Raw genomic sequence first — 18,151 nt, forward strand, 5'->3', positions numbered from 1 at the left:
ATATTTGCATGTAGAATCCAACCTCTAATAATATAGAAAAGTGATAAGAATCATATTCTTAAATTCACTTTCACATGCTGAATTTTAAGGTCTCAGTTTTTGTACTATTTTTCAGTTCAGAATGTATTCAAGTGATCTTTCCATGGAATATAGAGTTAAATGATAGACAGAAGCAGTTTGCCCTCAGCATATCAATACGTGTAATTCCTTGTTGTATTGTTACTTTAGGAGGGACGCGGTGGCTCAGTGGGTTAAGACGCTGAGCTTGTCGATCTGAAGGTCGGCAGTTTGGCGGGTCGAATCCCGAGTGCCGTGTAGCAGAGTGAGCGCCTGTTACTCGTCCCAGCTTCTGCCAACCTAGCAGTTCGAAAGCACGTAAAAATGCAAGTAGAAAAATAGGGACCACTACGGTGGGAAGGTAACAGCGTTCCGTGCGCCTTTGGCGTCTAGTCATGCCGGCCACATGACCACGGAGACGTCCTCGGACAAGCGCTGGCTCTTCGGCTTTGAAACGGAGATGAGCACCGGCCCCTAGAGTCGGAAACGACTAGCACGCATGTGCGGGGGAACCTTTACCTTTACCTTTACCTTATTGTTACTTTGCATTACATTCTCAGCCCTAAATACAAGAATGCTTAACATATGATATTAAATTCTGAACAGCTGTATTTGTACAATTTAAATTTATTTTGAGAATAAGAATTTCAGATTATACTAAATAGAACCTGCTTCATCTTAATTTCTATATTATAGGTTTGTCTGAACAGACCAAATATTTCTTATAACTTAGTCAATTAGGCTTCTCCTGATTATGGGGTAGTAAAAATAGGAGGAATTCTTTGCAGGTCAGCTTAGTGTTTAAAACAAATTTCAATTTCCTCTGAGCAGCACTGAGTTTATTTTATCATGCACCACTAAACAGTGTATGTAGGGTACAAGGTTTTTTCCCCCCCTCAATGGGATAGTCCTTCCAATCTAATATTGTTTTAATTAAACTGAAAAACTAGGAAAATTCTGGTTTACATACCAAATTGTGCTGTAACTGAACAAACAGGACTATGGGTTTTTTTTTGAAACCAGAAAGATGAGAGGTTATTAAAATAGTAGCTTTCTACTGAAAATACAACATGCAAGCATTGACACATACCAGATCTTTCTTCATTCTTCATGAGGTTCAACAAAAATCCACTTGTTTAAAAAATGAACAGAAACATGAATTACAAAATCTTTTACCACTCTGGGATTCCCATTAATTTTTGCTTAAAGATATTTAAGTACATAAAACTACAACAATTACATCTGGAATATTACAGTAAGAAGAGATGAAAATGGGTATTTCAAAAGAAAATGCAACTAAATGAACCAGGGATATTTTCATTAGGTATTAGATAATTGTAGGGGCCCTACAGGAAAAGCTAGGATCAGAACATGCTGTTTAAAAATGGAACTTGCTCTTCTTCTTCAATAACGCCCTGAAAGGAAAAAAGAACACTGTTAACTATAAATTCATATCTCCGCATCAGCTTCTACATTAATTTAGTTCTCCCCCCTTCCAGCATAGTATATTGTATTGGCATTCAATATCTCTCAGTATACTAAGAGTTTGCATATTTACTCTGTACAATATAGTTATGCTTACTTGGACTGTAGGAACGAGATCTTGATCTTGATCTGTAACGACTATAGTATGGTGAAGGTGAGCGCCTCCTTTGAAGAAAATGCAAAATATTTCTGTTGACAGTGGCCCATTCCCATGATCATACAATTTAACAGTTCACAGATATATACAGTGGTTATAAGTCTGCACGCCCCTGTTGAAATGCCAGGTTTTTGAGATGTAAAAAAAACACAGACCAAGATAAATCACTTCAGATTTTTTTCTGCCTTTATACCATTTCAGACAAATAGCTGTCCAATCTGTTCTTAAAAACCTCCAGTGTTGGAGCACACACAATTTCTGAAGTCAAGCTGTTTCACTGGTTAACTGTTCTGTCAGGAAATTTCTCCATAGTTCTAGGTTAGATCTGTTTAATATGTTTCCATCCATTACTTCATGTCTTCCCCTCAGGTGCTTTGGATAATGTTGTCTCCATCTTCTTTGCGACAGCCTCTCAAATATTGGAAGACTGCTACAATGTCACCCCTAGTCCTTCTCTTCATTAGACTAAGACATACCCAGTTCCTGCAAATGTTCATAGGTTTTAGTCTCCACTCCCCTAATCATCTTTGTTGCTCTTCTTTGCACTCTTTCCAGAATCTCAAGATCTTTTTTGGAATCATGTCCAGAAGTGGATGCATTATTTCAAGTGTGGTCTTACCAAGGCAGTATATATAGTGAGGGAAAAAATTATTTGATCCCCTGCTGATTTTGTACGTTTGACCACTGACAAAGAAATGATCAGTCTATAATTTTAAGGGTAGGTTTATTTTAACAGTGAGAGACAGAATAACAAAAAAAAATCCAGAAAAATGCATTTCAAAAAAGTTAGAAATTGATTTGCATTTTAATGAGTGAAATAGGTATTTGACCCCTTCGCAAAACATGACTTAGTACTTGGTGGCAAAACCCTTGCTGGCATTCACAGAGGTCAGACATTTCTTGTCGTTGGCCACCAGGTTTGCACACATCTCAGGAGGGATTTTGTCCCACTCCTCTTTGCAGATCCTCTCCAAGTCATTAAGGTTTCAAGGCAGCTCAACGTTTGGCAGCTCGAACCATCAGCTCCCTCCACAGATTTTCTATGGGATTAAGGTCTGTAGACTGGCTAGGCCACTCCAGGACCTTAATGTGCTTCTTCTTGAGCCACTCCTTTGTTGCCTTGGCTGCGTGCTTTGGGTCATTGCCATGCTAGAATACCCATCCACGACACATTTTCAATGGCCTGGCTGAGGGAAGGAGGTTCTCGCCCAAGATTTTATTTATTTTTATTTATTTTATTTAGATTTATATACCGCCCTTTCCCGAAGGACTCAGGGCGGTTTACAGGGCATTTAAAAAACAGTCAATACAAACGTTAAAACAAATTAAAAGAGATTAAATAGAACCCTGAGAAAATTAAAACCCAGTTAAAATTAAAATTAAAAATATTCTCAGCCTGGGCCAGAGAGCTCGAAGAGCCAGGTCTTCAGGTCCCGGCAGAAAGAACGGAGGGTGGGGGCAGTCCTAAGCTCCGCAGGCAGCTGGTTCCACAGGGCAGGCGCACCCACTGAGAAGGCCCTACCCCTGGGTGTTACCCGCCGGCAATCTTTAACCGGCGGCACCCTGAGGAGACCCTCCCTGTGGGAGCACACTGGACGAAGGGAACTTGATGCTGGCAGGTGTTCCCTCAAATATCCCGGGCCCTCGCCATTTAGGGCTTTATAGGTCATCACCAGCACCTTGAATCTCACCCGAAGGGCAACTGGAAGCCAATGCAGCTCGCGGAGTAGAGGTGTTACATGGGAGTATCGGGAGACCCCCATCACGACTCGCGCGGCCGCATTCTGCACCAGTTGAAGCCTCCGGGTGGTCCTCAAGGGCAGCCCCATGTAGAGAGCGTTGCAGTAGTCTAAACGGGAGGTCACAAGCGCATGCGTGACTGTGCGTAGGGCATCTCGGTCCAGGTAGGGTCGCAACTGGCGCACCAGGCGAACCTGGGCAAAAGCCCCCCTGGTCACAGCTCCTATATGGTCTTCAAAAGTGAGCTGCGAATCCAGGAGGACGCCCAAGTTGCGAGCCCTATCAACGGGGGGTAACACCTCACCCCCCATCGTTAGAGATGGAATAGTCTGGTTGACCCGAGATGCCGGTATGCACAGCCACTCAGTCTTGGCAGGATTGAGACGAAGCCTGTTTCTCCCCATCCAGACCCGGACCGCTTCCAGGCAACGGGACATCACGGCGAGGGCATCGCTGGGTTGGTTTGGGGTGGAGAAAAAAAGTTGGGTATCATCAGCGTACTGATGATACCCCACCCCAAAACCACGAATGATCTCGCCCAGCGGCTTCATATAGATGTTGAACAGGAGGGGCGAGAGAACCGACCCCTGAGGAACTCCACAAACAAGAGGCCTCGGGGCGGACCTCTGCCCTCCCGTCAACACCGACTGCGAGCGGCCCAGGAGATAGGAGGAGAACCACCGCAAAACAGTGCCTCCCACTCCCAAACCCCTGAGACGCCGCAGTAGGATACCATGGTCGATGGTATCGAAAGCCGCTGAGAGGTCTAATAGGACTAGGACAGAGGAACAACCCCTGTCCCGAGCCCGCCAGCCCTCCCTCACTGTATAAGAGGGAGTGGATAGTTATACAACTATGTTAGTGTAATGTTTTTTATTTTTATTTTTTCTAACTAAAAGATTTCAGTTTGCTTTTCAACTGAATTGTACAGTTTATATGTTATATTAAACGTAAAAAAATTTCTGAAGTGATTTATCTTGGTCTGATTTTTTTACATCTCAAAAATCTGGCATTTTAACAGGGCTGTGTAAACTTTTTATAACCACTGTACTTTAATGAGGATTGAAGGTATTCATTAAATGACAATTTTTTTTAGGACTTACAATGTGGAAGAACAGAGTTGTATACACACATACATATAAAGGCAGTCCTCACTTACTGACTGCCTCATTCAATGACTGTTTAAATGCTGTGTCCCAGTGGTCACATGACTGCAATTTGGGAAATTTGCAACTGGCAGGCATTTATGAAGGCTGCAGGGTCACATCGACATTTGTGACCTTCACAGTTAGTTTCTGACAAGCAAGGACAATGGGGAAGCCAGCAGGAAGTCGTGGTCATGTGATGTTAGATTTAATAATTTGTGATTTGCTTAATGACCACAGAGGAGCTGAAGTTGTCAGTCTGGTGTGGTCACGTAATGTTTTTAATTTAACAACCACGTTACTCAGGGATGGAATTGCTGGTCCCAATTGTGGTTGGTAGTGAGGACTTCCTGTATTGCTTTGTGTGACAGCACTCTACACGTATCAACTGCTTAGCACAAATCCATACTCTATTTTTAAATAACATCCTAACATGTAGGTTACCATGGCACTATCTTTTTGTGCAAAAGTTACGTTCCAAATTGGCTTATTTGTTATCCAAGCACTCTCTAAGACATTTTCTTCCTAAACCAATTTTCTTCCATTCCTATTTCATTATTGCTTATTTCCTATACAATACTATATACCTTTCCTCTGATTTTACAGTGATGCAATTATAGTGACGGAAGAATATTACAATGAACTAGTATTAACTATTTTTGTACAGCTCCAATGAAACCTTTATGCTGAATTGTACAATAATCCTCTCCTATGATCCTGGTTTTTCTTTTTTCTTTTCCTTTTTATGTGCCCGGCAGAATCAGGGGTATGGCACCCATAGAAAATTTTAAATTGTGGGAAAAAACTGTGCTTCTTTTACCTATTTTGTTGGAAATAAACAAGGTCACCTTACCCTAATAGTGTTTGATTAATCTATTTTTTTTCTTTAAAAAGTCCCCATAGAATGATAAAAGACTCCCCTATTTTTTGCCAGAAAATAATTATCTCACTATGCTTGACTGATTATTTTCTACAAAGGAAAAAGAATTGAGAGTGGAAAAGAAAGCTTACATGCTATTATCAGTTTGGATTTTAAAAATGGTAACAAAGGAAGATAGGTTTACATTTCTGTAAATACCCCAACCCAAATCTCATTCATTCTGCTCATGAAATATTCAGCACAATATTAATTGTTATGCTGCTTCTTTCCCCCTAGCTATTTTATATGACTGCTTTTACTGTGGTATACCAAGTATCTTAAAAATATTGAATATATCATACTAAAAGCAGCCAATAAAATGGCTAAAAATAGTTACTATAGGTAGTCCTCTATTTTTGACTACAACTGAGCCCAAAATTTCTGTTGCTAAGCAAGACAGTTGTTAAGTGAAGTTTGCTCCATTTTATGACCTTCCTTGCCACAGCTGTTAAGTGAATCACTGCAGTTGTTAAGTTAGAAATATGGTTAAGTGAATCTGGCTTCCCCATTGACTTTGCTTGTGAGAAGGTTGCAAAAGGTGATCACATGAACCCAGGACATTGCAACCGTCATAAATATAAGAACCAGATGCCAAGCATCCCAATTTTGATCACGTGACCATGGGGATGCTGCAACAGTCATAAGTGTGAAAAATGGTCAGTCACTTTTTCAGTGCCGTTGTAACTTCAATCGGTGACTAAATGAACTGTTGTAAGTCGAGGACTACCTGTATCTGCTTCAAATATAATACAAATGTAAAACCTGATTATATATGAGCAGTAACTTAGTTTTCCAGATGCTGCAAAAGATAATGTCTTTAAAGCAGTAGGTTTGAACATTTTTGGCATATTGTTCACACATTTTGAGGGAAATTTACATGTGGGATTTTGCTTATGTAGGTTATACACTATTATCCCTCACTTTAAATTTGCAGTGCTGATAATTGATCATTTGTCTCCCACATTTAGTAGTGTACTCTCAGGTCAGTCTACTGTACACAAATGAGAAACTAGGATGCACATGTGGCTCATGGATTGCCCATCCCTGCTATAAATGCCCTAAATAAATCAAATAAGCAAAACATAGTTATGTGAACATACCATTGAAAACAAATATCTTAAACCCATATAATACAGCAGTGCTTAAGTTCTGAACCCTTCTGAATTTTCAGTAAAGGTAAAGGTAAAGGTTCCCCCGCACATGCGTGCTAGTCGTTTCCGACTCTAGGGGCCGGTGCTCATCTCCGTTTCATAGCCGAAGAGCCAGCGCTTGTCCGAGGACGTCTCCGTGGTCATGTGGCCGGCATGACTAGACGCCAAAGGCGCACGGAACGCTGTTACCTTCCCACCGTAGTGGTCCCTATTTTTCTACTTGCATTTTTACGTGCTTTCGAACTGCTAGGTTGGCAGAAGCTGGGACGAGTAACAGGCGCTCACTCTGCTACGCGGCACTCGGGATTCGACCCGCCAAACTGCCGACCTTCCGGTCAACAAGTTCAGCGTCCTAACCCACTGAGCCACCGCGTATTCAGTATATTCAGTATTTCTGCATAAAAATGACTTAAAACATGATCGGTTCTCTATACAAGCCCTAAAGCCAGATAATTGAGAATGATCTAATGCTACATATTTGTGTGTGGCAAAAGTATGAGAACTTGTAGGTTTTATCAGTTCATTTAAAGGGAAAATTAGAATCAGGGGTTTCAATCAATAGAATGATAATCAGGTGTGATTATGGGAGGTATATGGAAGTGTGTCCTAGCTCTAACAAAGGAGATTTCTGAGGATCTCTGAAACAGAGTTGTTGGTGCTCACAATGCTGGAAAAGCTTGCTAGTTTGGACTCCACCGATTCACTGTCAGGGAGATTGTGTACAAACGGAGGCAATTCAACACTATTCTTACCCTCCCTAGCAGGGGCCAACCAACCAATATCACACCAAGACCTATGCCTGTAATACTCTGGGAGATCTGAAAGAACCCCAGGGTAAAGCTGAAGGAATTAAAGGTCTCTCTTCCATTGGCAAATGTCAATGTTCATAAGACCACCATTGGGAGGAACTGAACAAAAATGGTGTGCGTGGCAGGGTTGCAAGGAGAAAACCACTAATCTCCAAAAAGAACACTGCTGCCCATCTACAGTTCGTGAAAGACCACAAGAATAAGCCCAAAGCAATTGGAAGAATATTCAGTAGATGGCTGAGACCAAAACAGAACTTTGAAGTTAAAGCTGTTCTGTAAAAGGAATGAGCTAAAATTCCTCCAAGCTTGGATCTGTAAGCAAACTACGGACGTTTGCTTTGGATCTAATTTAAGGTGTTGGTTGTTAACTTTAAAGCCCTACATGGCATGGGTCCAGGGTATCTGAGGAGCCATCTCTCCCTGATGGGACAAACCCGCCTCACTCGCACCAGCGGAAGAGGCCTGCTATGGATCCCATCTGCTAAGGAATTGAAGCAGGTGGCATCAAGAAGAGCCTTTTCCACTGTGGCCCCATCTCTGTGGAAGATTCTACCGCTGGAGGCGAGAACTACCCCTCCCTTTTGGTCTTCTGGAAGGGTATCAAAACCTGGCATTGCCAGCTGGCCTGAGGCCCCAAAGGGGGATGCTCACTGCTGGAGGTGGAGGATGGGGTAAGAAGACCTCATCTCCATCCTGTCTGGCTTTTAGTATAGTTCTTAATAATATTTTAACTCTGTGTTGTTTTAATCTTTTAACTATTTTTGTTTGTTTCGTAACCTGTAAGCCACCCAGAGTCACCTTGTAGGGGAGATGGGTGGCATAAACATCTAACAAATAAGCTGATATGCAGGACAGATCAACAGTTAGCAGAAACATCTACAGTAGTTGCAGTTATTGTTACCCAATGGAAGCATACCAGTTATTGAAACCAAAGGTTCATCTACTTTTGACTCAGTTATGTAATTCGCTTTTCTTTATCTAGTTGTAGGGCCTGTGTGGAGAACAGATGTCTAGGTCATATTTATGCAGAAATATTGAATATTCAAAAGGGTTCACAAACTTTTAAACACCGCTTTATGTATCAGAATTTATTGCTTGTACTGAAGCTCTCCACAACTTTCTACATCTAGTTTGAGTATATACCGTGTTTCCCCGAAAATAAGACCCAGTCTTATTTTTTTTTTGGCCTACAAAAGAGGCACCAGGTCTTATTTTCGGGGGGGGGGGGGCTTTTCCACGGTCTTACCTCGTGGCGGCACCAACAGCCCCGCCCAACCGGCCCACTTCTACAGCTGCTCACTGCCACTCGGGCACATCACCCCCGGCTTCCATTTCGCTGTCAGAGGCCTTCTGGAAGGCCTCTGACAGCGAAATGCAGGCCAGTGTCAATTCATGGGAGGCCTGGCTGCAACGGTAAGTGGGTGTGGGGCACATGGGGCAGCTCCACCCCCTCCACCCCAGCTTGATTTTTAGGCATGCACCTCATCCCAAACTAGGGCTTATTTTTGGGATAGGGGTTATATTAGGCGCACCCCCAAAAATCAAGCTAGGGCTTATTTTTGGGGTAGACCTTACTTTCAGGGAAACACGGTACCTGTAGCGATAATCATATTCTTCATATCTGTCATATCCTCTGTCGTATCCCCTGTCGTAATAAGAATCACGGCGACGGCCAGTTCCTCCACCTCCGCTGCTTTTATAACAAAAAGACACCAGATAGGTTATGCAGAAAGCTATGCATTTATTTAAGATCAAGGATCAAGACAATACACAGTGTATCTCTCAATGAAGGAACCGATGAGAGTCACAATTGACCTAATTTCAGCAGCTATTCAAACTGGCATCAGATATCCAGTCATTTACAAAATGTGCTCCCGAGTCTTATTCTGAGCTCAGGAAAAAAATGAATATGCTTCAGGAAGTTCACTGAAAGTCTTCCTTTTCTAGCAACATTTATGTTCCAGTTGACTGGTACATGGTCATTCCTCTCTATGTATACATGTCTGTAATATTTCTAATTGCCTGTTATTCTACAGTTTGTTTAATTTTATTCTTCTGTTTTATACCACCTAGAGCAGGGGTGTCAAACTGCCAGCCCGTGGGCTGGTTGCATCGTAGAGGCCGCGCCCACCCCAGCTCCAGTAATGCAAAAAAAGTCAAGATACATCGCGACACGTCATGTGACATGGCGAGCTTGACACCCGTGACCTAGAGTATTAAGACTGTGCCCAGTTAACAAATATAGTAATCAAGGCTTCCGGTGAAAAGATGGCCAACTGACAACATGCCCAGGGAAGCATCCCTGAGGAGTTTTTCCCTGGAATGTAGCTTCTTCGACTTACCAACAGAAGGAACTGGCATTCCTTTAGTTTATAAGACTCTCCTGGATTAGGGAAAGTCCTAGAATCATCCCACAAGATCCTCTGATACAGCAACAGGTCTGCAAGTAGTTTCAGGAGCTGTGCTTTGAAGTAGCCAGCATGCCAGCAGCTGGGGGTGGGGTGGTAATCAGTTTCATTGAAGAAGCAGCCATTTTGGAATTTATTTTTTAAATGGACAGCAAGTTGTGCCTTTCATTTCTTAATCATTTTTAAGGACTATTAATTAAGCTAAAAGAGGCTCTCTTTCTCACAGCCTTTTATTCCTTTTTGAAGATCTGCACCATTTTGGGGATTTCTTATTAAACAACAAGGAAGAAGGCTGCTAACGCAAGCTAAAATAAGGAAGTGTGGACTTTTTTTTAAAAAAATGATGGAGAAATATAAGGGCAGAAAGTTGTGGTTCTAGTTCAGACATGTCAAACTTGTGACATCACGTGACGTCGTGCAACATATCAGAGCTTTTTCGCCATTGCTGGCAATGGGGTGGGCGTGGTTTCCCGATGACACATCCGGCCCATGGCCCGGCAGTTTGACACCCCTGTTCTAGTTTATTATTTTTAGCAACTTGTAGCTTGGTCTGGTTTGCTGTGGGTGGCTAAAACTCCAATTTTTATGATTCCTGATTGACCAGCAATTCTTAAGTGACTTACAGAAAAGCTACTCTTTGACTAAAGAGGGAGTTAAGATGATGCAGGAGCAAATTATTAGAGATGTATTTGAAAAATCTTTAAATAAAATCCATCAGTTCATAGATCAGCTATGCTCCAAGGATTTTTTTAAAAACTACTCAAACTCGCAACGTCACCTGACGTCATGCGACATATTGCAACTTTTCCCCCATTGCCGGCAATGGGGTGGGCACGGTTTCCTTGTGACGTGTGCGGCCCACGGGCCGGCAGTTTGACACCCCTGGTGTAGAAAGTTACCAAACCACCAAGGCAACTTCACAAATAGCTGACAATGCAGAATAACATGACACCAATTTTTATTATGATGGTTTAAACAGAAACCTCCCAACACAATTGAAAGAAGAGCTTCAAGAAAATTTGCAACTTATAAAAGGACAAGTTTGGGACTTTTTCCTCATGGACATTAACAAGGTTGAGAAATCCTTGAGAAAAAGAGAAGGTTATAAACTACTTGACAAACATTCCAGAGAAGAAAGGGATTTTATTCTATGAAGACAAGCTGGAAGGAGTGATTTAAACTTAATGAGTCAATTGGAATTAGGATGGATTTTCATCAGTCTGATATTTATAATTGAAAGAAAGTCTTAATCTAAAGTTTGAAAATGTATTTTTCCTTTATACAGTATATAATGCTTAAGTAATTCCTAGTTTGTAAAATATTATTGAAAGTGTATTTGAAAATATCTATATTAAGAGAAAGTCAAAAAGATGTATTAGCTTAAAGAAAAAAATAGAGTTTTAAAAAGGATGTCTACAAGAAGAAAAAAAAATTCTAGGAGGGTAACCTAAATTTAATGAGTTAATTGGAGTTACTTGGAATTTTATAGGTCTGAAAGTGAACTTTAAAGTAGGTGAAGAGGAAGTTTAAAAGTGTATTAGAATGTTTTGATTTTAGAAATGTTTTTAAAGAGAAGCTTAGTGTTTTAAAATGGATGAAAAAAATGTATTTTTTCCCTTTAAGGTTAAAACATCTTAAAGAATACAGCGAATTTTGTTAATATAAATGGTGATAGTTTATAAAGATTATTAAATGCAAATAGAAATACATATTATTTCCACAGCAAGGAAGATAAAGCAGAAATGTTTAAATTGATGGTTTTATTCAAAGAGGAGAATATTTTTATGTTTTTTATTTGGATATCACTTCTGGATTTTGTGCTTGTGATAAAATAATGAAATTTTGACTTTGGTTATGTTGATTAGATAGATTTGTTGTTATAGAAATGGCTAGTTATATACTAATGTGTAAAAGTAAAAAGTTGAGGCCGTAATGTTATCTTGTACTGTGCTAAAAAGAGTCTAAGTCAACACCTTTTTCTTTCTTCCCTTCTACCTCATATTTTCTTTCCCACTATTTTCTTCCCTTAATTTCCTATTTTTATAATTTTTTGAATTGTATACACTGATAAAACAATAAAAGTCATATGAAAAACAAATATAGTAATCAAGTAACTAAGCATATAAAAATTAGTTGATACTACAGCAGGCATATAGTGAGGGGGAAAAATTTGCTCCCCTGCTGACAGAACAAAAAAAATATCCAGAAAAATGCATTTCAAAAAAGTTATAAATTGATTTGCATTTTAATGAATGAAATAAGTATTTGATCCCCTATCAATCAGCAAGATTTCTGGCTCCCAGGTGTCTTTTATACAGGTAACGAGCAGAGATTAGAAGCACTCTCTTAAAGGGAATGCTCCTAATCTCAGCTTGTTACCTGTATGAAAGATACCTGTCCACAGAAGCAACCAATCAATCAGATTCCAAACTCTCCACCATGGCCAAGACCAAAGAGCTTTCCAAGGATGTCAGGGACAAGATTGTACACCTACAGAAGGCTGGAATGGGCTACAAGACTATCGCCAAGCAGCTTCGGGAGAAGGTGACAACAGTTGGTGCGATTATTCGCAAATGGAGGAAACTCAAAATAACTGTCAATCTCCCTCGGTCTGGGGCTCCATGCAAGATCTCACCTTGTGGAGTTTCAATGATCATGAGAACGGTGAGGAATCAGCCCAGAACTACATTGGAGGACCTTGTCAATGACCTCAAGGCAGCTGGGACCATAGTCACCAAGAAAACAATTGGTAACACACTACGCCGTGAAGGACTGAAATCCTGCAGTGCCTGCAAGGTCCCCCTGCTCAAGAAAGCACATGTACAGGCCCGTCTGAAGTTTGCCAATGAACATCTGAATGATTCAGAGAACTGGGTGAAAGTGTTGTGGTCAGATGAGACCAAAATCGAGCTCTTTGGTGTCAACTCAACTCGCCGTGTTTGGAGGAGGAGGAATGCTGCCTGTGACCCCAAGAACACCATCCCCACCATCAAACATGGAGGTGGAAACCTTATGCTTTGGGCGTGATTTTCTGCTAAGGGGACAGGACAACTTCACCGCATCAAAGGGACGGTGGACGGGGCCATGTACCATCAAATCTTGGGCGAGAACCTCCTTCCCTCAGCCAGGGCATTGAAAATGTGTCGTGGATGGGTATTCCAGCATGACAATGACCCAAAACACACAACCAAGGCAACAAAGGAGTGGCTCAAGAAGAAGCACATTAAGGTCCTGGAGTGGCCTAGCCAGTCTACAGACCTTAATCCCATAGAAAATCTGTGGAGGAAGCTGACAGTTCGAGCTGCCAAACGTTGAGCTGCCTTGAAACCTTAATGACTTGGAGAGGATCTGCAAAGAGGAGTGGGACAAAATCCCTCCTGAGATGTGTGCAAACCTGGTGGCCAACGACAAGAAATGTCTGACCTCTGTGAATGCCAACAAGGGTTTTGCCATCAAGTACTAAGTCATGTTTTGTGAAGGGGTCAAATACTTATTTCACTCATTAAAATGCAAATCAATTTATAACTTTTTTGAAATGCATTTTTCTGGATTTTTTTTTGTTATTCTGTCTCTCACCGTTAAAATAAACCTACCCTTAAAATTATAGACTGATCATTTCTTTGTCAGTGGTCAAACGTACAAAATCAGCAGGGGATCAAATAATTTTTTCCCTCACTGTAGAACTGTTGCTTCCATTGAGTGCTATGGTAATTTTCAAAGCATTTATTTATTCTTCAGGAAGTATTCGGCACAGATTACAATTGCACCTACTTCTGGAGCCCTAGGACCAAAACATAAAGAGAAACAATGGGCCTATTTTGGGTTCCATTGATTCACTACAGCAGAATACTGGAACTATTTGGAGTTATTGTACTGGAACACAATCCTTTTGAAACATTCTGATGGAATACTTCAGTGAAGTAGGTTCTGAGTTTGGAATAAAGTAAGTCTCTCTGTGTTTACTCCTATTCATTGGGCTCCAAGGTCTCACTTAAAATACCAGCTAATGAATATATTTGTATAAAGAATATTATGAAATAAAGCACTCATTAGACTAGAACATGTTTAACTTGAAGTCCCATGGCAAATGGATTTCTCATAATAATAGGGCTAAGTCAATCTTGAAATAAAAAGAATATCTTACTGAGTTGGCCTGCCCATATAGATGCCAGGGGTGGGCGTGTGTGCTCTCTTTGTGATAGAGTAATCAACCCGGATTCTTCTACCATCCAGCTCCATTCCATTTGCATGTTCCATTGCCTATAAGAAAAAGTCTCTATTATAATGTTTATTTTCAATACACAAAATTAGCATGCCTGTAGTTATTACTCTTCTATGAAGTAAAGCATGCTGTTTTTTTCTCTAAAGGAAAAATTAAAATTCCAATTTCCTGGGACACCTAAGGTTACTTAAATATTACCATTTTAACCCAACACAGGAAGATGCTAAAGCAGACATGTCAAACACAAGGCCCGGGGGCCAGATCCGGCCCGCGAAGTGGTTTCATGTGGCCCGCGAAGCCATCCTGGAAACAGTGAGGGACCGCCCCCTGCCGCATCGGCCCCACCCCCTGGGTGCACGCTAGGGAGGCAACATCGCCTATTATTATTATTATTATTATTATTATTATTATTATTATTATTATTATTATTATTATTATTATCATCGCCTGGAAGTGGCCAGCACATGGCCAGCACATGGCCCTGCTTCTCTTCAGATTTGTACCACCCGGCTCAGCCTCTCGGCGCTGTGAAAAGAGGGCCAAGTGCTGGCCACTTCCAGGCGATGGTACATTTCTTCATTCCTCATGAAGGATGACACTTCCCCAGCTGCGTTTCTTGCCTGTTTTTCTCCCTCCCTCATCTCAAATATTTTTCCATCACTCTGTTCGAAGGAAGGAAGGAAGGAAGGAAGGAAGGAAGGAAGGAAGGAAGGAAGGAAGGAAGGAAGGAAGGAGAGGGAGGTTCTGAGGGACGTCCTGCCTTAGACCTTCCCTGCTTCCCTTTCACCATCCCCTTGCCCCCTCCTCCTGGCCTAACCTGGGTGGTCTCCCATCCTATTGCTAAGGAAGCTTTGGAAACAAAGCCAGGTCTCCTCACATGGAGAGGAAGTGGGCCTCCCCCTTGACGTTGCCCTCATACCCATCATGAGCAACCTGGCTAAGGAGAGCAAGCACAGCAGCTGGGCACCCCCTTGGGGAAGTGGAGGTGGGCTTAGTGCTGCGGGTGCTTGAGGGTTAGGCTGGGCATTTGACCTCCGCATCACCGTCCAGCCTTCCCCCCACCGCATGGCCTGAGAGGAACAGTGAGGCTCCTCCAGTGGACCATGCCTCGGCACTTGCCCCAGTCCCATCTCCTTCTGCCAGAGACCCTCAGATTTGTCCCACTCCTGCCCAGGCCCCCATATGCACCATTGACGCGAACAATGTAGAGCTGGCCATGCCCACCCAGTAGGTCACACACACTCCAGCCACGCCCAACCAGTAGACCACGCCCACCCTGGCCACACTCACCCGGCCCCTCATGTTCCGAAAGTGCTGTATCAAAGCACATTAATAGAAAGTTATGTGGAAGGGAAAAGTGTGGAAGAAAAAGGTGCACAAGCAGCAGGGATGACTGCAGCCTGGAGAGGATTGTCAGGAAAAGGCCATTCAAAAGTGTTGGGGACTTTCACGAGGAGTGGACTGAGGCTGGAGTCAGTGCATCAAGAGCCACCACACACAGATGGATCCTGGACATGGGCTTCAAATGTCGTATTCCTCTTGTCAAGCCGCTCCTGAACAAACAAACAACATCTGAAGCGTCTTACCTGGGCTAAAGGAAAACAGACCTGGTCTGCTGCTCAGTGGTCCAAAGTCCTCTTTTCTGATGAGAGCAACTTTTGCATCTCATTTGGAAACCAAGGACCCAGAGTCTGGAGGAAGAATGGAGAGGCACACACTGCAAGATGCTTGAAGTCCAGTGTGAAGTTTCCAGTCTGTGTTGATTTGGGGAGCCATGTCATCTGCTGGTGTTGGTCCACTGTACTTCATTAAGTCCAGGGTCAACGCAGCCATCTACCAGGAGATTTTGGAGCACTTCATGCTTCCTTCCGCAGACGAGCTTTATGGGGATGCTGACTTCATTTTCCAGCAGGACTTGGCACCTGCCCACACTGCCAAAAGCACCAAAACCTGGTTCAATGACCATGGGATTACTGTGCTTGATTGGCCAGCAAACTCGCCTGACCTGAACCCCATAAAGAATCTATGGGACATTCCTTTGCTTTTAAAATTGTATCCAACCTGTACCTCGTCCCTGCATAATTCACCACAATTCCATTGGGTATTTCCCATCTAAACTGAATTTGTCGCTTCTTAAGCTCATCGGACAGAAAAGCGAAATCTTTCCTTTTTCTAAGAATTTTTGGAGGTATCTCCTTTAAAATTATAATATCTTGGCCTGCGATTTCAAATCTTTCCCGATAGAAAGCCTGGATAATAGAATTTTTGGTTGATCTCCTGGAAAAATAAATCACTACATCTCTAGGTAATTTTTTTTGCCTAGCAATCCAGGAGTTAACCCTAAATGTCTTATCCATTTCTTTAAGTAATTCTTCAGGTTCACATTTCAAGACAGGAGCCACTGCTTGCGCCACTTCCCATTCCAAATCTTCTTTAGGATTCTCTTTAAGGCCTCTGTTGCGCAATGCAAACTCCATATTTTTATATTGTGATATGGTAAGTTCATCTTTTGTTCTATCAACTTTAACCTCTACTCTATTTTCTGTTCAGTACTGATAATTTTATTTTCCAGATTCTCCACATACTCCATAACTGAATCCACACGAACATCCAGGCGTTTGATATGTGCAGCCAAGCCCTGGAGTGCAAGCACTATATCCTCCCTCATTTGATTGTTTTGATTAACAAATTCTTCCTTTGTTTCCTTTATTTCTTGCTGTAATACTTGTGTTATTGCTTGTGTTGACTGCATCACAACTTGCTGAATGTCTGCCAGTGTGAATGCAGGAGGTGGGGGGAGGAAGGTGGTTGTACTGTAGGTTTCGTCGAAGTCTGCCCTGCGGCTTGTGGTAAAGGTGAAGAAATAACACTTTTAGAAATTGTAGGACCTCCCCCACGCCTCGCAGCCATCTCTTAAGTTTCGATTTCCTCTTTCACCCAGCAGAATCAAAGTTCAAAAAGAAAAAAAAAGAAAGGAGAAGGGACAAAAAATATAAATAAAAGTTTTTCTCCCAAAGTTCCTTATCCTTCAATAAAAAGAAAAAGAACAAACTTTCAAATACACAAAGTTCGGTACTGGATGGAATCAGTTGTACATTGTATCTCTTGCTATATTGCAAAATATAACAATTTTCCAAAACAGTCAATTCACACAAGAAAGAAACGTTCCAGCGCCATTTTTACTCCATTTCAGTCAGCTTAAAACTTGAAGAAGATAATGAATCTGAGTTAAAGTTAAAATCCAACTTGAAAATTCAAATCCTCCTGCTTTGCTCTGCCTGCTTCTCAAAGAAAAAAAAATACTCACAATCCCATCTAAGCAGCAGATGTAGTTGTCGCGTCTTGTTTCACTCCTTTGTGGAGTGAAAGCGTCCTGGGAGCGGAGAAAGCCTGGGCTCCGAGGGAACTCACTCCGTTAGCCCCCAGGCGTTGGGGGAATCACAGAGGAGCTCTACCTCTACCCAAACAGGCTCGCCTCTCCCTCTTCTCCTGAGGGAGAGACTTCGGTGGCACGGGACAGCTGATTTTCGCTGCCTCCGGGCGCTCTAACGCTTCCCAAGATCGGGCGGCTTCAGAAACGCCGCCATCCTTAAAGCAGGCTCACCACCGTCTCCTCGAGTTAAAAGAACAGAAGCAAGACAAGAAGATAAACAATTGAGTGAAGGGGCAATGTCATTGTCTCTTGAGAAGATGCAGCAGGCTGAGATTATGGAGCAGACTTTGGTGTTAAAGGAGGACCCAAGAGAACAGAGGATGACTAGGGCTGCATACAAGCGTAAGGAAAAAGAGCAAAAGCAGAAGCTTGTATCTGGTCCAACTACGCAAGATGCGGCTGTTTCAGAGCCTGTGGGAGGAGCACGTCCGAAGAGAGCAACAGGTGATCTTCAGGCTATGTTCCAAAGGCTCCTGGTCACCAAAGATGGTGAAGTTCCTGACACGGAATGTAAATGGCTTAAATTCACCACAGAAAAGAAAGTATTTTATTATTTGAAACAACATAAAAATGACATTGTTAGCTTACAAGAGACACATATTGCATTAAAAGACCAAAAGTATTT

General features: G+C 42.1%; 1 protein-coding gene across 15 annotated transcripts in view; it reads right to left on the reverse strand.

Moving 5' to 3' along the window:
- Positions 1–603: 603 nt before the first annotated feature.
- Positions 604–18,151, reverse strand: part of LOC308676588 (transformer-2 protein homolog alpha-like) — a 108,979-nt gene continuing 91,431 nt past the window's right edge. For 6 of the 15 annotated variants that reach the window (XM_081342468.1, XM_081342472.1, XM_081342478.1 and 3 more), the window contains exons 6-9: positions 14,016–14,131; positions 9,058–9,156; positions 1,640–1,707; positions 607–1,472 (exon numbers count right to left, since the gene is read on the reverse strand). In XM_081342468.1, coding sequence (XP_081198594.1) covers positions 1,462–1,472; positions 1,640–1,707; positions 9,058–9,156; positions 14,016–14,131 — 294 coding nt within the window. In that variant the 3' untranslated portion in view covers positions 607–1,461. Of the gene's footprint in view, positions 1,473–1,639; positions 1,708–9,057; positions 9,157–13,578; positions 13,653–14,015; positions 14,132–18,151 lie in introns of those variants that run through there. The other 9 variants (XM_081342482.1, XM_081342480.1, XM_081342476.1 and 6 more) reach the window with 8 other exon arrangements.

The sequence above is a fragment of the Vipera berus genome (genome assembly GCF_964194415.1).
Source record: "Vipera berus genome assembly, chromosome: W".
Taxonomy (NCBI): Eukaryota; Metazoa; Chordata; class Lepidosauria; order Squamata; family Viperidae; genus Vipera; species Vipera berus.